General features: G+C 34.4%; 1 protein-coding gene across 1 annotated transcript in view; it reads left to right on the top strand.

Moving 5' to 3' along the window:
• LOC150110033 (uncharacterized) overlaps positions 1-27,737 on the top strand; it is a 181,307-nt gene that overhangs the window by 43,740 nt on the left and 109,830 nt on the right. The window contains exon 3 of the mRNA XM_090397595.1: positions 8,264-8,356. Coding sequence (XP_090253721.1) covers positions 8,264-8,356 — 93 coding nt within the window. The remainder of the gene's footprint in view (positions 1-8,263; positions 8,357-27,737) is intronic.

The following is a 27,737-nucleotide window of genomic DNA, read 5'->3' on the forward strand; positions in this document are numbered from 1 at the left end:
AAGTGATGACTTATGTCCTCTAAGAGTGGAGGCTTTGGAAGGCAGTGACACTGATAGTTTTGAAAGCATATGGTGTGAGGTAGAAGTGGGCAAGACAGGATATTTAGTGGGGTGTTGCTACAACCCAGGGAGCACAGAGGGTGGAGAGCAGGAGATGTTTAGGCAGTTGAGCTTGGCAAGTGCAAGAAGAATGATTGTTATGGGAGATTTTAACTACAGCAGTATAAGCTGGAAAGAGGAAAATGCATGTAGACGGGAATGGAATTTCTAGAATTTTTGAGGGAAAATATCTTAGGCAACATGTAATAGAGGGAACAAGGGGTTCAAGAGTTTTGGATTTGGTCATAGCATCAGAAGAGCTGATAATAAGTGAGATGACATATCTCCCACCAGTGGAGAGAGTGACCATGTGGTTTTGACTTGGAAGATGAATAGACATGCAGGAGTATCAAAGAAAAGGGAACATATGTGGAATTATAAGGCAGGTGATTATAATAGTCTTAGATATCAACTTGGGGCAGTTCATTGGATGGCGGAATTGGAAAGCCAGGATATCATTAGTGCTTGGGAAATTGTGAAGGATTTGTTAGCAGCAATAATAAGTTGTATTCCACGAGTGAAGAAGTGGATACAATTTGATGTAAAGTGGATGACAAATAATATCAAACAGGAACTGCAGGTGAAAAAGAGATTATGGAAGAGATATAAGGATATGGGTGGAGAGCAGATGCATGAAGAATATAAGACTCGGGCCAAGAGAGTGACTGGTATGGTGAAGAAGGCAAAACTGAAATATGAGATGAGATTGGCACTAAAATCCAAAGAAAATCCTAGGGAATTTTTTTAGCTATGTGGCCAGTAGGAGGAGAAATGATTGTGGAAGAATGACATTGCAGGATATAAATGGGAATAGAGCAACTGATGCAGAGGACATAGTGGAGTTGTTCAATGAGCACTTTATTGGAGTATTTCATCCTGAAGAAGTAGGTTTTAATACTAGAGGGATAGGGCAGGTTTGGGGTTTAGAGGTGCAAGAGGGGAGTGTGTTCCAAATACTGAGTACTCTGGATGTCATTGAAGCTGTGGGACTGGATGGTATTTCACCACGAGTTTTGAGAGATTGTGCTAAAGAACTGACAGCTCCGTTGACCTAGCTTTTCAATGAAAGTCTGGCTGTGGGAAAGGTACCCAAGGAATAGGAGGAAGGTAAGATATTGCCATTGCATAGGGGTGGTAGCAGACTGGAAGTGTCTAATGATAGGCCAGTTTGTGTGGCATCAGTAGTCTTGGAGAAATTAGTGAGGGACTACATAGTGTTGGGCAGATGAGGGTAATGTTATCTGTGAGAATCAACATGGATTTGTTAAGGAATATTCTTGCTTTAGTAATATGATTGCTTTTTATAATAAAGTGACAAGAGCAGTTGATGAGGGAAAGGCATATATACTGCCATTTTCTTGGATTTTGCAAAGGCATTTGACAGGGTACTGCATAAGCTGATATTTAAGTTGCAGTGCATGGGTTTAGATGCCAAGTTAGTCAGTTGGATTCAGGATTGGCTATCTGATAGGTATCATAGAGTTGTGTATGGTGGGGCAGTATAGAGAAACATAAAATACATTTCCTTATTGATGCTAAGAAAATATTTTTGCCATAGCTGCATGTAACACTGGTTTCATTGAATAAACTTAAAGCATTGGACAAAAATGGACTTGCATTCTGATATCTTCCTGAAGATTTCCAAAAATTTCATAAGTCAAACTTAAGTTATTTGTTAAATATCAAATTAATGAAATATTGTAAGATTGCATGAAGAGTCTCTAAAAACTTGAAAATCATTCAGAGATGCTGTTGAAGGATGTTTGGGAAATAATGCTGAAAATTATAAAGAACTGGTGAATCAACTTACATTTATTACATGTGACACTGTGTGGTCTTCTTTAAATGTAACCAGCTTTTAATGCAAAGTGTAAAATACAGTGGTTAATCTTCAGTCTTATGGTCATTTGTAGTCTTTGACACATGTAGCCTTAGTATCAGATTATTAAAAAGCAAATTATTTAAAAGACAAACTTTGAAAAGCTCTTATATTTACCTTTTATTAATGCATTTTTTTTAAGTTCTGCTACTTACCAGATATTATTATTACGGTGTCTCCAATGAGGCAGAAGACATCACAGGAGACCCTACATTGACAAACTAATCATTACCCACACAATACCTATCGTACTTCTCCTTAAACTTGTTCACAGATGGGCTCGCAACCACCTCTGGCAACGCATTCTACACAGTCACCACTCTCTAAGCAAAAAATCTAGTCCTAATACCCTTGTTAATGACACTCTTACACAATTTTCAGGAGTGACTCCTTGTTCTCTCCCTTCCTGCACAGTACAGAAAAAAAAAAAAGTCATCAATATCAATCTTATAAAAGTCCTTGAATAATTTATATGCTTCTATCATATCACCTCTCTTACACCTATCAGCTAGTTTTTGGAGCCTCCAGACCTTCAATCTATCCTCATAGGTAACATTCCACAGACCTGCAACAATCATTGTTACTCACCTCTGGATCCTCTCCACCACTTAATCACCAAAGGATCCAGGTGATCAAATCTGTGTGCAATAATCCAAATGTGGCCTTATTAATGCCTTATAAAGTTGAACAATAATTTCCCTATCCCTGCTTGTTAGTGTGTTCTTCAACAATCATGTAATTTGATGTACTGTTTTGGCCTCCTTTTCAAGATACCTGCTAAACTTCAGTTCCTTGTCCACAGTAAATCCCCAAGATCACCTTCATTAACTGTCACCAGTCCCAATTTTGCATCATCAGCAAACTAGTGGATATTTCTTGTCAAGTTATTTCCAGTATCATTTATGTATGAATTAACCAACAGAGGACTAAGTACTGAGCCCTGAGGTACACTACTAGTCATCTATCTTCTCCTGGACTCAGCTCTTCCATAAACCACTGTTTAAAATCTGTCCATCAACCACCCTCTAATCCAAATCACCAGCTTTGGATCCATTCCCATTTTCTCCAATTTATATAAAACAGAATTTCATATGAATCCTGTCAGATGCCTTTGCAAAGTCCAGCATTAGCACTGAGTAAGATTTCCTTTATCCAATTCCACTGTTACTTTATTATAGAAAGTAAGTTACTAAGGTGAGACCTCCTCTTCACAAAACCATGTTGCCCCTTATAAAGTATCATATTTCTGTTCACCCAGTCCTGAATTCTAATTTTATCTATTTCTCCAAAACCTTAACCACCACTCCTGATATGCTGATTGGTCTATAATTTGATACTTCTGTTTTGGAGCTTCCCTTATGCAGTGGAATTATTTTCCTCTCTTTCCACTCTATTGGAACTTTACCAGAACTGAAGCTGAGATTAAACAGCTTGGTCAGAGGTAGTATTAATTCTCTTGCACATTCTCATAACATCTGGGCCGATATGCCGCCTAATCCTATGGCAGTATTAGCATTAAGGTTTTGTAATATACTAAGCACCTCTATTTCTTCTATCTCTACTCTCATCAGTCAGTGACATTTGGCATTGCAATATCACAACTGAGATGGTACACTTTTGCAAAATGATCACTAAGTAACTCAACTGTTTGATATGCTTTTGTTACTTTCCTACCATTAACATTTTTTAAAGTCATTCTTTAGTAGTTATTCCACCTTTTATGCCACATAGCAAAAGAACTCTTTAGAATTTCTTTTGGATTCATCAGTTAGCTTCCTCTCATAATTAACTTTGGCCTTCCTTACTATACACGTCACGCTCCTTACCTGTACCCTGTACTGCCTCATGAGTATGCTGATCATCTTTTTCTTTATACTTCTTCCACAACCTTTTCTTTATCTTCAACTCCTGCTTAATAATACTATTGATCCATCTTACAACTACCAGGTTTCTCCTCCTGACTCTAGGTATGCATTCTGATACTGCTTTCCTTTAACTCTCCCATGCACCATCAACATCTTTCCCCTTCAAGTCCTCATGCCATAGCACTGCAGAAAGCTTACTTCTCAGTTTTTCATAATCACCAACCTTAAAATTCTACATATTTCCCTTCTGAACAGAAAATTCTACACTTATTACAATCTCCCAATTCAAGACCACATGATCATTTTCCTCAAGTGGAGACAGTGCGACTATATTGGTTATTGATATGTTTTCCAATGCTATGACCAGATCAAGCACTCTTGAACCTCTTGTCCCTTCCATTACATGCTGTCTCAGATAATTATCTGTTAACAACTGTATAAATTTCATTTTCTTCCTTCCTTCCTTGTAACCATTCTTTCTCCCAGTCCATATTCCCATAGTTAAAATCCCCCATAATAATTACTCTACCTTCACTCATCATGTAAATTTTCGATGCATACCATCTACATTCTCCCTTACATGCCCTGAAATATAGCAGTAACTAATTACATATTTCATCCTGTTGATCTTTATCTCATACCAAATAGCCTCAAATGAACTGCTTTCTGCATTATGTGTCATCTTTGAGGCACTTCTACTCTTTTTGGCTTCAACTCTTCATCTGTCATTAGTGAAATCCCTCCACCATTCTGTCCTTCTTGAAAGTACTGTATCCCTTACATTCTTAGTCAACCAAGTCTCACTAATTCCTGTAATTTTTGCCAAGTTTTACTAACTAATGTCAAAAATTCTTCACACTTATTCTGAGTACTTCTGGCATTAGTATACATAAACTGCAATACTCCATTCCTCCCATAACCTTCTTGTGTATGAATTAGCCCACTCTGTACACAATTTATTTTCTGAGAACATTTAATCCCATATTCACAACGATTATTGACTTTAGTACTATTAACAGCTGACTCTATCACCTGCCTCCCCAGCAAATCCCATTTACCTGTTTTTGACCATTTACTCTATCCTTTATCGATAAATGTTCTAAGTGCCATGTGTCCAATCCATTTAAGTGCAAACCATTGCTTTTAAAAAATTCCTTCCTTTTATCAAACTCATCCCTGACATGCATAAAATGAATATTCAGTTTCATTTTCTTTACAAAAGTTGTATGCAATCTTGACATCATTCCATTTTCTGTAATCACTCTTTTGTTTAATTCATCATTGTGGAATCTCTGGTAGCACACTCGTGATCTTTGCGCTCTCGATGTGCATTCATTGCTATTATCAAATCTTTCAAATCTTATCTCAAAGAAAATCTTTTGCTACCTAGGTCATTTGTTCCCACAACTACAATAATCTCACTCACTCTATCCCTCTGCAACTTCACAGCCTCAGTTATATCTCTAATCTTTGACCAGATAACATGCTTTAATGACTTTACCATTTTCACACCCTTCATTATAGAATCCCCATATGGCTCAATATCTTTTTTCTCCCTTTCTTTTAATCTTCACACCCCTTACACCTATTTACACATACAGATAGCAATATTTTAAACTCAGATTTCTTTAGTCAGAGATGTAGGAACATTGTAATACAACATTGCATATAGAGTTATAACTGATGGTAAGTCATAGCAAAGAAAAGGTAATTAAAGGTAACAAAATATCCTTTCAACAAGCATTAAATGTATTTGCTTAATATTGAACAATATCTATTTTGAAACAGTGCTGGTAATGAGACCGAAGGATGCATTAATAAAAAATGAATATATGAACTTTTTTTTGAAGTTCAAAAACTTCCTTGTCTGTACTTGTGAATGTGATTATTAAAGGATCAAGGTGATCCTTTGAACTGTTTGTCACGCTTTTGCATTATGTCTTGAACATCAACTTAGTTTGCCACTACTCCCAGAGCCTCAGTTTTTTGTAGTCCAGGTTTGTGTAATACACAGCTTGTAGTCTTTCATTTTGAATTGTCTCTCACTGTCAAGTCATCTTCATCAAATGTTATTCTCTGAAGTCTTCCAGCTTCCATCTTATCTATGTCACCAGCTTCTTGTTCATTCCCATTTGCTCTAGTGTATTCTGTAATAGGTTCCTTTGCAAAGTTAAGCATTATCATACTATAGTCATTTCCTTCAACTCTTGCCACATTATTAGAGAAAACAAGTAAATGAAGATCTGTTTCATTGCCCTTACATTTCCCTACATTGGCTTCCTATAATTCAGAACATCACAACTGTGTGAAGTTCTCTCTCCCATAAAGTATCATATTCCTGTCCACCCATTCCCGAATTCTTACTACAGTACCTTTGTTTTGAAACTTTCTTTATGTAAAAGGAACTGTTTTGATTTCTTTCTACTCTTGGGACCTTGCTAATGCTGAGGCTTATATTTGGTTAAGGACTGCCATTTTTCTTGCATTGTCCTGTAGCACACAGACGAATAGCTCTTCCAGTCCCATGTCTTTATTCACATTGATATTTCTTAACGTCCTCCCATCACACATTGTTTTGGGTATCTAATGTGTTAAGGCTTAAGTGCTGGGCAGATGTCATTAATGGAGTATTCACAGCACTAAGAAAGGATTAAAAACTATTTTCATTCTTCCAGCACTTTTTGTTAGTTTGTACTCCCTGAAGATGCCTCAGTGACCGATATGAAATATTGGAAGAATTAAATAGTTTTTAATTCTTTCAGTGCTATGAATACTTCATTAAACCTCTAACATGATGTTGCTTTAGGTAATTATCTCTACATAGCTGGATCAGTTCCTGTTTCCTTCTTCTCAATCTGTCTCTAGAGTTAAAGCTCCCTGTAATAAATGCTTGCCCTGTGTTCATTGAGCTAACTTACCAAAGTATATCATCTGTATCTTCCTTTGCTTCCCATCCCCTGACCTACAGCAGCATCTGACTATATATTTTGGCTTGTATCTCACATTACATAGTCTCAGATGTCCTGCCTTCCAGTTAATTTGGTGTAATTCTGTAATAATCAACAATTCTCCCCCTCCTCATAATCCTTCTCTCTCTCTTTGTTCTCTCTTGAAATGCAGTGTCCTTTGCATTCACATCCTATAACTATGTTTCTTTGTCAACCAAGTCTCAATGTCTATAATCTTTATATTGATAAGTCAAGCTAATCATTACCAAAATTTTCTCACCCTTATTTCTGGTATTAGCTTCTTTTTTCATGTAGGTACTTCAAAAAGTGTATTGCAAACTATGATTATGTAATAATTAATAATTCTTGTAAGTTAAAAAATTTTTTATTGAAAAATAAACATTCCACTTCTTTTATTCTCATTTTTATCTCTAATATTCTTGAACACAGAATAGTTTTAAAAGGCTGTGAAATGAGATTTGAAAAAAAAAAATCTTTCATTGTTTGTTTAAATGGTGGACATCATTAAAGAGAAATAAAAGGATTGTTTTGTCTTCAAAAATTGTGCTCCTTTTTTTTTTTGTGTGAGTGGGAGGGTGAACAGGTGAAAGTTGCTTGGCACGAGGTCAGGACTATATAGGGGATGATGGAATTGTTCCCAGCCGAAGGTGGCCAGAAGTTGTTGTGTTACACATCACTCGTGTTTTCTCCATAAACCTCAATAATTTGCCGATGAATTTCAGCTACTTTAATGTCCTCACATTCAAGAAATGGATAACTGACCTAATTTCACATGCGGCGGGCAATTCGATTTTCTTAGACATTATAAACGCGCACGCACACACACGCACACACACACCAAGACGTGTACACACTGTGAGAATGTCTACGCACCACTGCGATTGCAGTGCTGCAGTGAAAATATTTAAAAATGGAACTTACTTTCTGGACATCCCTCGTAAATGTCTGTTAGTTTCTTTTGCATTTCCCATATAAAGACAACATAATTTTAAGGCAAAATTTTATTAGTTTCTGCTTCCCTATTAGTTTCATATACTTTTTTTTGTGTACAGTTTGGAAGAGTTTGGGAGATAACAACCAGAGAACCTTTACTAGACCAAAGCTGGAATTGAAGTGCAATAACAGCATTGTATAAAAGCAGACAAATAAGATTCCAGCTTTGATACATTCTGATTGTTTAACTGATTTCTAAGAAACTCTCCTTATTTGAAAACCAAATAAGGAGAGTTTCTTACAAAAATTTTTTTGACCTTCTTTGAAAAGGTATACAAAGCTAGTAGAGAAATTAAAACTAATAGTTTTATCTTAAAATTATTTGCTCTGTATATCAGAAATTGCAAGAATTTCAACATAATCACAGAAATCTCAGAACTTCAAATGTATGTTATTGTGTATCTTCCACATTGAGTTTGGAAGTACATGTGTAGTAATAATAATATATTTCATGTTAGATTTTGTTGGTGCCTGGTGATCTGACTATAGAAAATGATGCAAAAGAGGTCATGAAGAAGACTCTTGATCATTATGGGAAATTAGATATTTTGGTAAGTTATTTTCTAGTTGAATTTTGCTGTTTGTACTTAAGAATGCTTTTGTTAATCCTATTTATGATAAAATATTTTTTGAAACTCTGTTACATTAGTAGTGGGTGGACCAAGAATTAGATAATGTACACTATTGCCATTGTGATTAATGAATCATTTCTATGTGAAATTAAACAAATCCATTAATGGCATGCACGGCTTTCCTACATATCATGGCATGTGGTAGCAGCAAAAAATAAACAATTTTATGCTATTATTAGTATATTAGTAGTAGCTATTATTAGTTCTTAGATGCTAGTTATTGGGAAGGCTCAGGAATACTGTGTGTATTTATTATTTTATTAACTGGAGGAATCAAAATAATCAAAAAGAAAAAAGAAGCCTATCACAAATGATTAAGCAGTAAAAGATTAGAAGATGAAATAGAATATAAAAGAATAAGAGCCATAGCTAAAAGAGAAGTCAGAAAAAGACAGAGAATCATGGAACAAATTTGTTTCTAATTTAGAACATGATTTATATAAAATAAGACCCAATGTATATAAAATTTTGAAACACTTAAATGCAGATACCAAAGAAAACATAAAATTAAACACTGAATTGAAATTAGAAGAATTTCTAAATTACTACACAGAATTGTGGACAGACAAATATTTTAAAAAAGACAATTGGCAAACAATTAACGAAAATGAAAAGGAAATAACTAAAGAAGAATTAGAAATCAGCCTGAAAGAAACAAGAAACGGAAAATCACCTGGAGAAGATAAACTAGGTTCAGAACTATATAAATATGCAGGAACTAGTTTTAAAGAAAGACTCTTATTATTTTTAAATAAAATTTATTCAACTGGTATCCCCCCAATAGAATGGAAAAAAGCAATTGTGATTCCTATCTTTAAAAAAGATAATAGAGATGACCCTAAAAACTATAGCAGTATCAGTATACTAAATTCCTGTTACAAAATATATAGCAGAATCTTAAATAGCAAACTAATGAAATATTCCAAAAACTTTATTTTAGAAGTACAGAATGGATTTAGAAAAGGACGATCATGTATAGACCCGGCCTTTTGCCTAAAATTAACAATAGAGAAAAGAAGAGAATATAATTTAGAAACACATATTGCATTTATTGACTTTGAAAAAGCATTTGACAAAGTTAAAAGAAACATATTATTTAACATATTGAAAGAAAGACAAATACCAAATAATATCCTAAAAGCTATCACAAGTATATATGAAAATAATCAAATACAAATAAGATTAAATATGAGCTATCATATACAGGAGAGATAAACCAAGGGGTCCGATAGGGATGTCCCCTCTCAGCAACTCTTTTTAATATCTACTTAAATGAAATAATAATAAAATGGAATAAAAATTTACATCAAGGAATTAAGCTTTCTTCTACAGTAAATTTAAACACTCTCCTCTTTCCGACGACCAAATAATAATTACAAATTCTGAAGATAAACTACAGAACGCTATTTTAGATCTAAATGAGATATCCAAAGATTATGGTATGATAATATCAACAGAAAAATCAAAAACTATGGCCTTTAAAGGACAAGATCCAGCAAGAACTAAAATAGTAATAGATAACAAAATCTTAGAACAGGTGAATTCATTTAACTACCTAGGATGTATGATCACATATGAAAATGAAAAAGATATAAACGTAAAAATTGCAAAATATTTAAAAATAACAGGTGTAATTAACTCTATATTTAAACCAAACCTCGTTCAAAAACAAACCAGGCTAAAAGTATACAATACATTTGTATACTTCCATACATTAAGCCCTACCGGTCTTAATGTATGGAAGCGAAATCTGGGCAATAAAACAAAACGACAAACAAAGATTAACAACAGCAGAAATGAAGTTTATGAGAAAAACTGCAAAGTATACCCTATTTGATCACAAAAGAAACGAAGATATTATGAAAGAATTAAACCAGAACCAGTAATAGGAAAAAATTAAAAAACATATATGGATGGAACACGTTCAAAGAATGAAAACAGAAAGATTACCAAAACAAGCCTTAAAGTACAAGCCATTAGGAAAAAGAAAACCAGGACGTCCTCTTAAACGATCAGTGATGACTTCTAAGGCCGGAACAGGCCATGCTAGGCCTAAAGCCTTGATATGCATGATGATGATTAACTGGAGGAAGACTGCAACTCTAGATCTTTAGAAGAATATCATTGTCAGTTTGAAAAGACATTAATAGAGACATTTCTAATACAAACATCAGCTACTAGACAGCAGATTGATTCTGCTACAAAAAAGTTGTCGGAAGTGTTTCCACTTGGTTATACTATAAATTAAAGATACCAAGAAATTATATATTTGGTTTAATCCTTTATTCCAGGTGTAAGCAAACAAAGTTTGTGCCTGAAATATTTTCAGGACTGGGGCAACTTGTATATAGAAGCTAATGTCTTCACATCACTTGTCTTAGTATCCCATAATGCAAAGCGCATATCCTTGCAGACATGTATAATGCTATGCATTATGGGAAGGGTCACTACCCAGACTGGTTTCAACCTATATTGAGGTTTCATTAGTGGGAACCAGTCCCAGAGGTGACACCAAGGTTGAGGTAATGCAGAAGTCATATTTTCATATGCAAGAAGCTATAAGGCTTCTCATATATGGAATTTTTTTTTTTTTTCCCTACTGGTGGAAAAAAAGTACGACGTGTGGATGAATTAAATATAGACTTTAATATAGAAAGTTGCCAGTAAAGATTTAATTGAGAAAATCTTTAAGAACTGCATGAAATTTTTTTTTAAAGTAATAATTATGAGAATTTTATTTAGCATAATAATTGTAACAATTTAAAAAATAATTATAGTAATTTGTTAAATAGCACAAATAAGTATTGTAAAAGAAAATGCAAAAAAAAAAAATTGATAAATTTAGCACAAACATTTTTATGGAATATTTTATCATCATGATAAACTAACTACACGTAATACAGACATTACTATTCACTTTTCTACTTCCATATTTGAGCATTTCTTGTTGAATATCATCTACTTCAGCTGCTTTTCTAGATTTCAAAGTTTCGATGGATTTTTCTACATTAGGTAATAATTAGTACTTCTGATTGCATTTCTCTTGAATATTTTCTGCCACTGTTTTTTCATTTCTTGTTTCATTTAAGTCTTTCAAAGAAATTATAGATTATTTTTATTTTCAGGTAAGTTGCCTTTATCCTCTCTAATTCCATTTATACTTCTCTTTCCTCCATTTCTAAGCTCTTTCACTAGCTGGAATCTTTTGCTACCTTTCAGGAAGTTAACAAGACCAACTGTCTCATAACTTTCATGACTCCACCTTGGAGTTTTGATTTTTCTATCCTTATAGACAACTTCACCACATTACTATCTGGCTGAATCAATGTTTTCCTCAGAGTATGTCACTAAGTCTATAAAGTTTGGTTTTTGTTTTTGAACACTCATTTTTTCTGTAATATTTGTATATTTAGATTCTACGGTTCTAAAAGCTGCCCCACTTTATTTTTAAACTTTTCTTTTCAGTATGACACTCCATTTTATTCTCTTCAAAACTAAATCTTCACACTTGTTCAGAAACAAGTGTGAAGATTTTTGCCATCAACAATAATATACTTCTCATCTGCATGCAGTGCATTCCATTACTAGATATCTAGTACTGAATGATTGAGGATGGGCTGGAAATTTGGGAATTATCCAACTGAGCTGTATTTTGTATTGGCTTAAACTGAAATAAACGTGATGGTATGGTGTGAAATTTCATGTTGGTAAAGTTGTTACCCAGTTAAACATGCTGCCTTCCCCCCCTCCTGCTGTTTATCAAAAACCCAGGGTGAACAGTGAAAAGTCAGTTGCTAGAATGAACAGTGTCAGAAGAATTGTAGATAGGCACTATCAATATAAGAAATACATAACAATGAAAAACAAATCAAACTGGTAGAAGAACTAGAGAAAGTACCACATAGGCATTATTAATGTTACTCAGACAAATAAGACTAAATTAGTTGAGATCCTCTAAATAATAAATACAGGAAGTTATATTTGGGCAATAGTTTTCAGGGAAAAGGAGTTTTGATAGCATTCAACACCAAACATGAAGATAAATTTGTTAGTTTCAAGTAGTTCTTGTAGATAAACGTATACATTGGTTACACATGACTTGAAATTTTTCAGGAAATGACAGCGTATACCAAAATATTAATTAAAAAACTTTAATCAATACCTTCCAATATTTCGGCAATGTTACGTTGCCATCTTCCGGGAACATAAAAAATATGTTCCCAGAAATATCCATAAAAAATAAAATGTTCTTAGGATGCAAGCTTCCCAAATTTGGGGCAGTCTCATGCACCCAAATTTGTTGAGATTTAAGACGTTTTTTAGAGTGAGGCTGGTTCCAGGAACAGTCTTCATCATCATAATCATCATCATCAAATTCCTGCCATGTACCCTCGAGGGGTGTACAGGATATGATAGTACTACATGAAAAAAATTACATCATTACTAACTTCCTATCTACAATTTTCCTCCAAATCAGTCTGTTACTTGTCAAGACTCCAACATTATTAGATCTTATATTTCTATCGTCTAAGGCACTTTGTACCTTATCAATCCACCTATATCTTGGTCTTCCTCTGGGTCGTTTTGCTGCCAACCTGGCTGAGAACACTTGTTTTGCTAATCTTTCCTTGCCCATTCTGTTTAAGTGACCATACCACCTGAGATTAGCTCTGCTAATCCATTCCTGGATGCTGACAATGTCAAGTTCTTTCCTAATATCCTCGTTTTTAATATGATATTGCCATTGATGCCATCTGTTCATGCCTATAATCTTTCTTAGGACTCTCATATCTGTGGTCTCTAGTATTTGTTCAAGTGTTTTACTTCTGATCCAGTTCTCATATCCATAAATTACAACTGGTTTGAACACTGTCTTGTATACAGCTAATTTAGTGTTCCGACTAATTTCTCTCTTATTCCATATGAATTTATTCAATTGACTTCCCACCATACCAGCTTTGCTGATTCTGTTGTCTATTTCTATATTTAATTTTCCATCTTCACTAAAAATCATGCCTAAGTAGCTGAAATGTTTTACTTGTTTCACAGGTTCTCCATTCACAACACATTTGACATTTTCAATGATTGTGCCTATATCTAAACAGCATGGTAGAAAAGTAGAAAATAATTCTCAGGCATATAGAATGGTTTGGAAAATTTAGAGAAATTGCAAAGCTAATAATAATAATGGAAGTGCCTACTAGATTTCTGTTCAAAACATGGTCTAGTTATTACTTATACCATGTTTCAACATGAAGATGTTCACAAATTCAGATGGAGAGAAGACACGAGAAAAAAAGCAGGCTTATTGACTGTATTGTTGATAACGATATTTTCATGCTGGTTCCAAACACAAGAATATACAAGGAATTTGAAATTGGAACTCCAATTATCATTTAGGATATTTATTTTTACCTTACTTAAAACTATCATAATAAAGAAAAATATGTAAGAAAGTTTTAAAAATAATTAAATTTGATGGCTTTTAAAGGTGACTATAAACTAAAATACATAAATATTATTCAAGAAAAAATGAAATAGCTCAAGCACAAGAACCCAACCTTGGAGTTTCAGTGGTAAATTCTGAAGAAAACATTGATTCACTAGGGAGCATGAAGTTGCTTGCAAGGATAGAAAAATCAGAACTCAATGAAATGCACATGAAACAGTTTAAAGCAAAGAAGAAAGTTTTGGAAAAGAAGAAAGAATATCAAAATTTCCTAGCAAGTAAGCCAGCAGATGCATTAGAAGAATACTGAGAAAAATATGAGTGGCTAAGCTGTGTGTAAAAAGTAGCTAAACAAAAATCACAGATAAGAACATGGAAAAGCAAATATTATGAAGGTGATATCTGGAAGTTATTGAATAAGCTTCAAAACGGAGGAAAGAGTATTGTGAGAGAATTCGAAATAATAAAGGTGATATGAAAACTGAACATTAATAAGATATTCCTGGATGTCTGGAGTAATTACTTTGATAGACTGCTAAATGAAACAAGTGAAAGAATAGTGCTGTAAGATATTCAAAAGGAATATAATTAGAAATATATATATCACTACTTGAGGTAGAATATTGATATATACTGTTAACGATTCCAAGTAAAATTTATGCAACATACTTCATAAGAACATATGAAAAATTGTGGAGTGGAACTTGGACTAAAATAAAATTCAAGCTAAATAGTTGTTTGTCAGGATCAGGGATTTGTATTGCGACAGATAGGTGAGAAATTGTGGGAATGTAACAGGGATCTCGACATAGGTTTTTGTAGTTTGGGAGAAGCATAGGACAAGATGCTAAGAGAAAAGCTTTTCAGTGATACAATTATAAGTGGAACATTGTACAATGTTCCACTTATTGTACTTTATTTATTTATTTATTCTTATGGCAAAAGGAATACAGAACAACTACAAGTCAATGCTCAACCTGGAAAGCCAATCTAAGGCCTCATCCATCACCTTGTGAATGTCCTGTATGCCACCACCACCATGAAAATAGTACCTTGGGCAGCGTTCACAATGAGTAATCGTCTGAGCCACGGGAGAACAATCACAATAAGGGTGGTCTAACAGCCCCCCATTTATGTAGTAGGTAGCCACATCTGCCCCGGTTAGTTCTGATCCAGTTGATTGATGACCAAATCCTCCTGGGAAGAGCAAAACCAGGCTGCAGAGCACAGGGATCTTGTATCAGGAAGCTGTTTGTTGAGAGATTGTTGGACCAGTATTCTCCCCACATGTCAGGTATTGATGGCAGGGCAGCTGAAGAGAGTTTGTCCATGGACCAGAGAGGCTCTCTAGATTTTAGGCAAAGACTAGGTGGATTTATGAGAGTCTGGTGCAGGGGCAGGAGTGGGTTGCTCATTGCTTTATTAAATTCTTTAATTGAGACTTGTCTTCTCCATATGTTTGGTGGAGCAATGTTATATAGGACAGGCAGCCAGGAGAGAGTGGTGCTTCTCACTGTTCCACTAATTGTGCACATGGTAGAGTTTAGCTGGGTGTCTATAATGTTAGTGTGTGTGCACTTCTTTCCCAGACGGGCACAATATTCTGCTGCAGAGAATGCGAGGGCTAGTGCAGACGACCTTAGGACCTGCACCATAACCCCAGGTTGTTTCAGCAAGCCTTGAAATGATATTGTTTCTCATTTTAATTTTGTTGAACAGGTTGGTGATGTGCCTTTTATAGGTTATGCTTCTGTCCAGGCTCACTCCAAGGTATTTCGCATGAGGCTTGTATTCTATCATTTTTTCACAGAAAGAAAAGTTGAGGTGTTGATTTGCCTCTGCATTGTTCAGGCGAAATACTTTGGACACAGTTTTTGTTGGATTTGGCTTCAAGTACCATTGCTTGAAGTACTCTTCCAGGGTGTTCAAGGTTGATTCCAGGTTGGCAAAGGAGATAGATTGATGTAGGATTGCTAGGTCACCAGTGTACATATATTTGTTTGAGCTGGTGTGTGGCATGTCATACATGTAGATGTTAAAAAGTAAAGGGAATAACACAGAACCCTCAGGGAGACCGTTGCGAAGGAATCTGGGCCTGCTCTTTTTTCTGCCAATATGGACCCTGATCTTTCTGTTGGAGAGAATGGATTCAAAAAGCAGGAAAGTTGTTTTGCACCTTTTTTTCGTAGCTTTAGGAGGAAGCCCCTGATCCAGACTGTGTCATAAGCTGATGTTATGTCATTGAAAGTGGCTCCAGATTTAAGTAAAGCAAGGATATAGGTTATAGATTTTTCACATCATTTGGATCTTTCCCTGGTTTGGGCACGGCAATTATTTTGGCTCTCCCTCCACAGATTTGGTAGTTTACCAGTCATAATTTCTGAGAAAAGGGTGGCCAACCATGTTTGGCCTTGTTGACCGAGATGTTTTAGAAACTCAGGGAGGATACCATCCACTCCTGCAGCCTTGCCATTCTTGGTGAGTTTTAAGGATACCTGTACCTCTTCCCGAGATACTGGATGTACAATTTCAGGAAGCTTGGGTCCCGTAATTGCACATGAAAGATTGCACAGTAATTTTCCTTATAGAGCTGGGACATATCTTGGAGGTTTTCAATAAATGATTAGCCATTTGATCAGGAGTTATCTCTGTTGTTTTGTGTGTTGTTCATTCTGCTCCATCTAATTTTCTCAGAAGTGACCAGCTTTTCCGGCTAGAAATGGTGAAATTGAGCTCATGGATGGTTGAGATCCATCTTTCCGTTCTGTTTTTATCCAGGGTTGCTATGAGCTCCTTAGCAACAGTTGGGTCTTCAGTTTCCTCATATTTGGCTAAAAGTTCCTCAATTTCTCTACTCCAGCATAGGATGTATTGTTTTCTGTAGCCTCTAGGAATAGAAACTTTGGCTGCAGTTTTGATTAGTTTAACAAATCTTGGAGAGCAATTCTCCTGGTGGAATTGCTCTAATGGTTTGCTTGATTTGTTTCTGAAATGCATTCCAGTTGGACCTGCAAAGGTTCCATCTAGCGTTTGGTGTTTCGCTGATGACTGGGATTGATGTGCCTGTCTCTATTAATGTAGGACAATTCTGACTATTAGGGGATCTGTTGAGGATGGTTCTGGTTGTTGGCAAAGGGTGGTCTTCAGAGTCTTTAGAGACTATGCACAGATCTGGGGTGTAGGTTCTGTTCCATCTGGCTGAGTGGAGAATGCCTTCCTGCTTGGCATCGTAAATCAAATACAGGTTATATGTATCCATCCAGTTAACTAAATTATTACCATCTTTGTTGTTAGAGGAATAGCCCCACATGGTGTGATGAGAGTTGAAGTCACAATATAGATAGCAGGGTGTGAGGTGGTGGCCAGTCCATCTGAAGGCCAGGATTGCGATGGTGGTTTGTAGATATTGTAGATTGTAGTGTTTTGAGCTTTAATACCTATGGAGTATTCTGCATCAGGTACACATTGGGTTATGTCCTTGAGGCCAGGTCGGATATAGGTTGCCGGGCCATGCTCGGGATGGCAGTTATAAGACACGAGAATTAGGCCTGGGATCTTTAGTCTATTTGAGGGCTGTGTCAGGCACATGGTTTTCCTGGTTTCTTAGAGAGCCAAGACGTCAATTACTTTGTCTTTGGCTATTTTGCCGATGACTTCGGTTTTGGATTTAGATAGTCCTATGTTAGGGAACATATCTTGAGAGAGTGTTGTTTAGGGGACTGTAACTTATTTTTCAAAGCTTGCCCTCCACCCAAACAAGTAATGCGATCTTTGTTATTCCAGGCAACAATCAAGCCAGTATGGAGCTTTTTAAGTTTTGCATTCATCATAGTATCATATTGAAATCAAGTATCCTAAACTGCAGATCCTTCTCTGCAGATTGTGGATCAGACCATAAGCTAGTATTATCAAACCTAAGAATTAAGTTAAAATCTGGAAGCACTTTTAGAGTCAAAAGGAGACTGAATGTAAAAAAAACTACAAGACAACAATATTCTAAGAAACTATCAACTAGAACTAGATAAAAACCTGAAGGAACTACCAAGAACATTGGTGCAAATTAAAGGAAATAATATTAAATTCGGCAGAAAAAACAATAGGTTACACAGAAAGAGGAAGTAAAAAGGATTGGATCTCGAATGAAGTAAAAAGGTTAAGCAATCAAAAGAAAAGCATAAAACTATAACAGAAATGAATATTAACCAGAGAAATTAGAAAACTATGTAAAAGAGACAAGAATAACTGGTTAGAAGAAAAATGCAAAATGGCAGAAAAGCTATCAAAAGAAAATAACCTTCATGAGTTATATAAACAAATAGACCAAATTAGTAAGACACGGACAACAAAAATTATAATGATCAAAAACAAAGAGGGACAACTAATTGAAAGTAAAACAAAAAGAATGGCCAGATGGGAAGAATACTTCAAAGATTTATATAATAAAAACAGCTCCCAGGATATTACGATTCCAGCCACTGAAATGGAAGGGGAAACAAATATCTTTACCAAAGAAATAATAGCACGCAGCATAGAAAAACTCAAAACCAGGAAAGCACCTGGCATTGATGAAATACATGCAGAATTCTTAAAAGCAGGAAAGGAACAACTTTTGGAACCATTAAAAACATTTTTTGAAAGGATCTACAATGAAGCAATGCCTATTGATTGGACCAAATCAGTCATAACTCCTATATACAAAAAAAGGAGAAAAAACAGAATGCAATAATTAAGAGGCATTAGCCTCCTCAGTATTCCAAGTAAGGTTTTTATGAAAATACTCCAAAAACAAATTAAGCCATATATAGAACTGGCACTAGGAGAAGAACAAGCCGGTTTCAGACCAGGGCGAAGCACAGTTGATCAACTATTCACCTTAAGACAGCTAATAGTAAAGGCACTAGAGTACAACAAAAGTTGCTATATAAATTTCATAGACTTTCGTCAGGCATTTGATTCAATCCATAGAAGAGAACTATGGAAGAATTTGGAATTCCCAACAAAACCATAAGAATAATAAAGAATCTGTATGAGAAATCTGAAAGTGCAGTACGAATGGAGGACGCCTTAACCAACTGGTTCCACACAGAGAATGGAGTAAGACAGGGATGCAGTCTGTCACTGACCTGTTCAATCTTACACTGGAAGAAGCAACCAATAAGGCCTTAAACAATGAAGACTCCGGAATCAAAATATATGGGAAAAATGTAGCAAATTTAAAATTTGCAGACGACATTGCATTACTTGTGAGTACAATGGTGAAATTGTAAAAGATATAAACAGAAGAATCAGTCAAGCATCCCAAACTTTTGGATGACTTAATAAAATATAGAAGTCAAGAGACATCAAACAAGTAACAAAAGTAAGAATCTATGAAACAATGGGCCTCCCAATACTCTGCTATGGAAATGAATGCTGGAATCTCAAAAAGGCTGAAGAGAAAAAATTATTAGTTACTGAAATGGGTTGGTTAAGAAGATTACTTGGAGTATCTCTGCTGGATTGACTAAGAAACGAAGACATAAGGAAACAACTAAAACAAGAAATAACAATAATAGACAAAATCCAAGAAAGAAGACTGCGATGGTTTGGCCATGTGACCAGAATGGGAACAGAAAGACTGCCATCTAAAGCCCTGAATACAATGGAAGGTAAAAAATCCAAAGGATGGCCCAGAATTAGATGGATAGACAAAATAAAAGAGGACCTGAAAACCAAATTGCAACAAGCGACACCAAACTGGAGAGAATTGTTCGGACTCTCCCAGGACAGACAGAAGTGGAAAGAGTTCATTCAGCCTTATCATCATCCACATAGATGATGGAAGAGAGAAGAAGATTCATCATAGTTGCTAAGTGGTCCAGGAGGCTTGGTACCTTTGGATGCCTTGTTTGAGAGGCTTCATGTTACTGATTCATGATTCATCTCCGGGGCTTCTTTTGTCTGAAGCACCAGCAATGTACCACAAGGTACCACTACTGCCGTTGTGGGGGGAAGGTTGCCTCAACCCCCCCCCCCCCCATTTATTGTACTAATTAGTACTTGTACTAATTGTACTTAAACTTAGTCTGTTTAAGTTGTAAATCAGCAGATAAAATTGAAGGGAGTATAGGAAGAAGGTTTGATGCAAAATTAGGTGTGAGACAAGGTTGTACACTATATTCAATCTTATTCATCATATGTATGGATTGCATTATGAAAGTGACATTAAACTTGATGTCAGAATTGGAGATATTTAACACTTAACTCTTTTATTTATGCAGATGAAATTGTAATCGTAAATAAATCCAGTGTAAGTTTCCAGGATTCTTTAACTAAATTGAATAACAGCTGTAACAAATTTGATATAAAAATACAAATTTGTTAGTAGAAAAGACTGACTATGACAACATGCAGAAACACTGAAAACTTCAGATGCAGTGGATAATCTATAGCAGGGGGTGTTCAGCCCGTCAATTGCAAAGCGATTTTTGGTCGATCTCTTGTGTATTCCTCCATACTTACAAATTTAATTAAAACTGAAACATAATATTTTATTTATCATTATTTTGTATTATTTTTTAATTCGCTTAAAGCGTATTGCTATTGTTTGTTTATTTTTCATTAAAATTGTCAAATTGGTGATTTTTCTTATAAGTCCGGGTAAATGAATTAATTTGGATCAGTGGAAGTCAAACAGCAAGCCGAGAGAATACAATTATAAGCAAAGTGTAAAAACTCGATTGTAGATTAAATATTCCAAAGCACATTACATCGATTTTTTACTTAAGTTAAGTCCCATGTGAATATTGTAAAAAAATAAACTTTGTTTGTCTCGGTATAGTTTGTATTAGATGTTTTTGTAAATAACTCTTTTGAAGCTAACTGTATATACTGCTTAAATAAGAACATGTTAGAGTGTTAAAAACAAAGACAATGTTTTTGTCGCCGAAGCTGTACATGGCGGCATTCGAAAGATTGTTATTGAAACTTGTATGTATGAGAAAGGCTTGCATGCTCTTCTAAGTGTAAACATCTCCGAAGTCAGTCAGAAAGAGTTCAAACAACTTTCCGATGGCTGGCAACTTACAATCAAAAGAAAGTGGAGGAGAACAAAAGGCGTGCTGAACTTGAAACTTAAGATGAAAAACTCATACCGATTCTTTGGGAGTTTCCAAACTTCATGCAAGGTCTCAGAGAAGGCCTAATAAAAAGGGACTGAAGCAAGCAGAAGAGGTCCCGGTTCCAGAATTGCTGTCAAAGAGGAGGCCGCCTGGTCCAGAGTTGCCGTCAGAGAGACTTCCCGGATCCACGTTGCTTGAGAGAGGAGTTCCCGCTTCCAGAAAGGAGCTTCTCGGTTCGAGACATCGCTAGACAGAGACGACTACTAGGCCGCAGACAAGGTTTCAAATTGCCGAAAGGAAGAGTTCCAATTGCCGGAGAAAAGTTTCCAGGCCAGGTTAATGTCAGACATTCACCAGTGTGTTGTGTTTTCATTACAATTTGATGAATCAAACGACTTCACTGATATTGCTCAGTTAATGGTATTTATTCGAATGGTATTTCAAGATTATTCAAGTAAAGAAGAACTTTTGAAAATTATACCATTATTGGGTAGGACTAGGGGAGAAGCCATTTTTTCGGCATTTGATGAATTTGTGAAAAGACACAAACTTCCGCTTTTTAAACTTGTGTCTATTACTACTGATGGTGCTCCTGCAATGATAGGTAATAAATCAGGCTTCATTTCATTATGTAAAAACGGCAAATATCCAGATTTTTTAACGTACCACTGTATTATTCACCAAGTACTGTGTAGTAAAAGATTAAACACAAAAGATGTTTTGGATATTACATTTAAAATTGTAAATTCTGTTCGAGGAAAAACCCTGCAATGCCGGTTATTTAAATTACAGCCAGATGATGATAGGGAACTTCTGTTGTACAATAATGTTCGCTGGCTCACCAGAAGTCAATTTTTAGAAAGATTTCTTGTATTAATTAATGATCTAAACAATTTTCTTGATGAAAAAGGAGATATTTAACCACAATTGAGTGATAAAAGATGGTTGTTACACTTATCATTTTTAGTAGATTTCTGTACGAAATTAAGCAATTTAAATTTAGAGTTACAAGGCAGAGATAAAAATTTAATTGACATGTTAAGTTCAATAAAAACTTTCCAACAATACTTACTTTTATTAAAGAAAAATATAAATGACTGCGAATTTAGACATCTCCCATATTTATTAAAATTTTTTGAACAAAATCAAGAAATGCTTTGCGATGATTTAAAAGAATTTATTCATGAAATAAAATTAGTTGAGGAAGAAATAAATTCAAGATTTAAAGATTTTAATAAAACTGAAATGATTGTATCTTTTATCAATAATCCATTTCAAGAAAACTTGAACATCACAGAAATTTCAAATAAAATTATGGACTGTTTGATATAAACCAAGTTGAAGTAGAACTTGAGATAATAAACATTCAGAATAGTTTACATTTAAAATCAATAAACAATGAAATCATTTGGAAGTATGCACATGAAAAATTCCCAATATTATCTGATATTGCGTGAAAAATTCTGTCATGTTTCGGATCAACATGCTTATCCGCTTTTTCAAATATGACCGTCATAAAAAATCAATTCGTCTTCGTCCGGTAGCATCCTCTAGCAAGAGGGTTGCAGCAGATGAGCAGCTCAATTAAGAAATCAATTAAGAAACCAAATTACAAATGATCATTTGGATGATTGTCTGCGATTGGCCACTTCTTCATATCAACTTGATTATGAAAATATTGTGAGGTTCAAATAATGCCAAATTTCACATTAACTTTTTTTTTAATCAACCAGCATTTCTTGTAACTTGTGAGTTTGTAATCAATCTGTTGTTTTTTCTAACTTTGGTTTTCCAAAATAGAGAAATATTTTATTCTGATGTATTTTTTTTTTTTTTTTTTTTTTTGTTGTATTAAAATAATTAAAAGTGATAAAAATTTTTTTAAATACACAAAGTTTTTAGGTGTGTATTTTTTTTTAGTTGTTTATTTGTGCATAATCGGATATTGGATTGGGGGGAACGTGATCTATATAAGAGAGTAGATTGCCAAATAACTTTTTATAGAAAAGTAGCTCATGTAGTAAAAAAAAGGTTGAACACCACTGACCTATAGGATAGGTTGGTTATTCACTGCATATAGGTTATTCTATAGAAGCACAGGATAACCTATGCTTCTATAACCTGTAGAAGTAAAATATTTCATCTGTTCAGGCATCGTTTTTACTGAAGATGAGTTAAATATGGAGAAACAGACAACAGAAGCAGTTATTATTGTAGGGAACCAGTTGAATAAGTTTTTATGTGACTTACACTAAACTGACTGTATACAATTCAGTGTTCAAACCAGTTTTTTTAAATTGTGGATCTGAGAGTTGGGTTAGAAATAATTCTGTTGATCATAGACTAGACACCACAGATATGAGAATTGAAAGAAAATTTGAAAAATGGAGAAGCGAGCAATTGACATCAATGGCAGAAATATATTAAAGAGGAAGATACATGCCCTGTTTATAACAAGCAATGTACCCCTTGAGGATACATATCAGGAAACATATAATGAATTGAATAACACAGTCAATGATATTTTATTTCTCGTCTTCTCTACGTGTGATTTTTTGTACATCTTAATGTTGGAACATATTATTATGATTAGTTCATTTCCTGAACAAAAATCCAGCAGGTATTGACCATTATTACATCTTTGTCCTTTTCTCGAAATTTTCTCAGAACATTTTTATATGTGGGATATTCATTTCCTTCTCTGCTGTTTTAGATTTTTAATAAGGACAAAAACATTTTCTTTGTGTCAGCTGCCTACTCTAATAACTTGAAAAATTCCTCTTCTTCTTCCTTAGTAGAACCCTCTGTGATATAATAGGCACAAATAAATCTCATTGTCCATTTCCCCATTTTGATGTTTGCCCACATTATCTTACTTGATGTTGCCTGCCATTCATGAAGAGTATTTTCTTGTTGAATACTCTAGCTCTTCCTTTTCCTGATCATTATTATGTGAATATAATGCATCTTGTATTTGTTATTTAGAGGAATCTTGTTCGTTTTTGATTTCTTTGTGGTAACACCAATCATGTTGCTATACTTATCCAATACTTCTGCCAATTCCAATTCTTTTCTATTGATGCCTCTTACTTCCATCCACTTTTTTCTCTTATACATAAATGAATTTTTTCTCACTGACTTAAAATCCTAATGTCCTGCATTCTGATATCCTTACTATTCATCAGTAGGATCAGGATAAGCTTTGTGAACTTCAATGTTACCAAAACACAGTCCCATCTAATTTTTGCAAGGAAGATCTTGCGTCTTTCCCTTACTTTGATAATAATCTGATCTCCAAATACTATTATTTCTTCTTGACTTGACAGACCTAAATCTCCAGCATTTTGTGGCACAAACAACTGCAAGAAACTTGATGTACTTATCCACTAAAGATATCTTCTAACACCATATAAATTTCAGACTGTGGAATGCTGCTCACCCATTTAGTGTCATGTAGCCAGAATCTATAAGATTGCTTGATGCTATACTGAAGATTGCAGTCCAATTAATTGATGACCCCTAAGCTTACAAATTCACTCTAATCATTTTCTCATGGACAGTTTTCTTTTTTTATATATTTCTTCTATAGGTGCTTTCATGAACAATATTTTTATTTTAATGGAATCTGTGACAGTAATTGGGAGAGAAAATACATTAGACACAGTATTTGTGATAATTTCACTTAATGAAATTAGCACAAATATTTCATAACCAAAATTGCCAGTACATCGGGGTGGGACAAATAAACAATTCAGAGAGAGAATATAAGACAGATACAACAATCATTTAACCAGTAACAGCAAGTGCTGTTCACTAGAAAGATCATATTAAATATATAATAAATCATTTGTTAAGAGATTAATCATTCCAATTTAAATTAGGCTGGTGTTAAAAGAACTTTCTTTGAAAAGACATTCATATTTTAAACTGCTTCTTTGGAGAATGTGAGCTTCATACCAGAGGATGCTGTGTTTGATCTCAATACCATGTTTGACAAAACCAGACTTTTAAAGTTTAAGTTATTCAGTATAATGCTGATGTTCACTAATCCTATTTTCCACAAAATGGCCTATCTCTCCAAAGTATATTTTGCAAGAAATTTAATAAACCTTGGCTAGAGTCACAGGCAAAAGGCTTATGTAGTTGGTAAGAGATTGGAAATTTTGTTAACAGGAAAATGCATGGGTATCAGGTAAACTTCTTTAAGATTCTGCCTGTAGATTTGAAAATTTTAGAAATATATGGGATAGGAATCCTACATGCTTTTGTAGTATCCTTAAATATAGGAATCTATTAACCACTGCATGTGATGACAATAGCCATTTGATTCAACTAAAATTTTGATAATGAGAAGTTCTTGTTGTATTTCTCTAGCAGATATACACATCAAAGTTGTGCTCATCATACCTCCAAGAAAATCAGAGTTGTCACATTCTTAATAGAGCACACAACTTCATCCTTGCAAAGATCTTACTATCAAAATTTTAATGGAATCAAATGGCTACAACCCTTATCACATTCAACAGTAAGTATAGTCGTACATTCCTGCACTCAAAGATACTGCAATAGATTATAGAAAGTTTTTCCACTTGGTTATAATAAATTAATTGATTATAAATAACCAAGTTATTTATAACCAGTTTATCATTGTCATCATCAAATTCCTGACATGTACCCTCAAGAGGTGTACAGTATATGATAGCACTACATGAAAAACTTGCACCATTACTAACTTCCTATCTACAATTTTTCCCCAAATCAATCTTTAAAAAAAATGTTTTTTACTGTATCAATCCACCTACATCTTGGTCTTCCTCTGGGTTTTTTTTCCTGCCAACCTGGCACAGAACACTTGTTTTGCTAATCTTTCCTCTTCCATTCTGTTTAAATGACCATACCATCTGAGGTTAGCACTGCTAACATATTCTTAGATGCTAACAATGTCAAGTTCTTTCCTAATATCCTTGTTTTTAATATGATATTGCCATTGATGCTATCTGTTCTCACTCCTAATCTTTCTCAGGAATCTCATATCTGTGGTCTCTTGTCTTTGGTCAAGTGTTTTATTTCTAACCAGCTCTCATATCGGTAAGTTAAAATTGATTTGAACATTATCCTGTATACAAATAAGTTAATGTTTTGACTACTTTCTCTCCTCTTCCTTTAGCTTTAGAACCCTTTATAGGTTTTGGCTTACTTCACAATATTTTCCCATTCTACTCTATTCAGTGTAGTACTTTTCCAATTCTTAACTTTAAGAATTCCAAGGTGTTTCTCAACCTCATCTAACCATCACTTTTTAGGTCCTCCTCATCTTCTTTATCCAATTATTTTCCATTTATATGTATTTTTAACTGCTCTACTTTCTTCCATCCTTTCTAAATGGCCTATCCCTGCTGTTCTTTATGCCTTTAATAAATCTAACAGTATCTTCTCCATTTATTAATTCATTAATTTCACTATTTGTTCTTATTCTCCAATTGTCATTCTTCTCTTTAATTGGTCCATAAATTTTTCTCATTATTTTCCTTTCAAAATCCTTAACCTATTCTTTTCTTTTTAGGGTAGAGTCCATGATTCATATCCGTATGTTTAAATAATCGATTTATAAATTTTTAATTTAGAATTCTTATCTACTACCCAATAATCCTTTATGCATGTGATAGCATTTGTTTTTCCCAGCTATTATTCTATTATTTATTTCTTCTGCTATGTTATTGTTATTAGGGATCTTAGATATTTAAAATGATTTACTGATTAAAAATTATAGCCATCTATATTACATTTAGAAGCTATTCTATTTAAATTTCTTCCATATTGCATATATTTAGTTTTTTGTTCATTAATTTGTAAACGAATTTCTTTTGCATTTAAATCTAATTCTTTAAACTTACTTCCTAAATCTTTTGACGGCTAATTATCAATATCATCTGCATATGCTACAAATCTGTACAGATTTTATTATTAATATAGGCTCTTATATTGAGATTATATTAATAATATTATCTTATTATATATTCAAGTGTCAAATTAAACAAACTTGCAGACAGCACATCTCTCTGTCTCACTCTGGAACTTATTTCGTATTTTAACCCTTACCTTAAATCCTTCTAGTGTTATTTCAATCATTCTAACCAATTTTTGTAAGATGCCCAATCTTTTAAAACTATTAATCTTTTTTTTTTCTATTTATTTTATCAAAAGCCTGTTTCAAATCAATATATAAAGTATATATTGCCAGCCTGGTTGGCTGAGTGATTAGTGTATCCGCTGTCCAGCCAAAAGGCTGTGGGTTCAAATCCTGCCGTGGGCATGGATGTTTGTGATTGTCTGTGAAAGTACTAGTAGTGGTAGTCAGCAGTAGATGCCATTGGTGTTAGATGATGAAGGTTGGTGGAGTAGTGAGACAAAGAGTTGTAGTGTAGATGCCCTCCCTCGATGAGTCTTTGGACTCCTTGGAGGTTTGATGTAATGATATAATTCTATGTTATATTCCATACATGTTTTATGTATATTCTTTAACATAAATATATTATCAGTGGTAGATCTCTTTGGTCTAAAACCGGATTGGTAATCTCCTGAAATTTCTCATTATATGGTCCTAATGTTCTATTTATTAAAGTTGATAAAACTTTATATGCTACATTTAGCAATGTAATTCCTCTATAATACTACAATTCAGTATATCTTCCTTTTTATATATTGGTTGAATCACTCCTACTTTCCATTCCTGTGGTAATTTTTCTTCATT

This window comes from Typopeltis vanoorti, chromosome 1 (assembly GCF_054136105.1).
Source record: "Typopeltis vanoorti isolate ZY-2024b chromosome 1, IOZ_Tvanoo_1.0, whole genome shotgun sequence".
In the NCBI taxonomy this organism is placed as follows: Eukaryota; Metazoa; Arthropoda; class Arachnida; order Uropygi; family Thelyphonidae; genus Typopeltis; species Typopeltis vanoorti.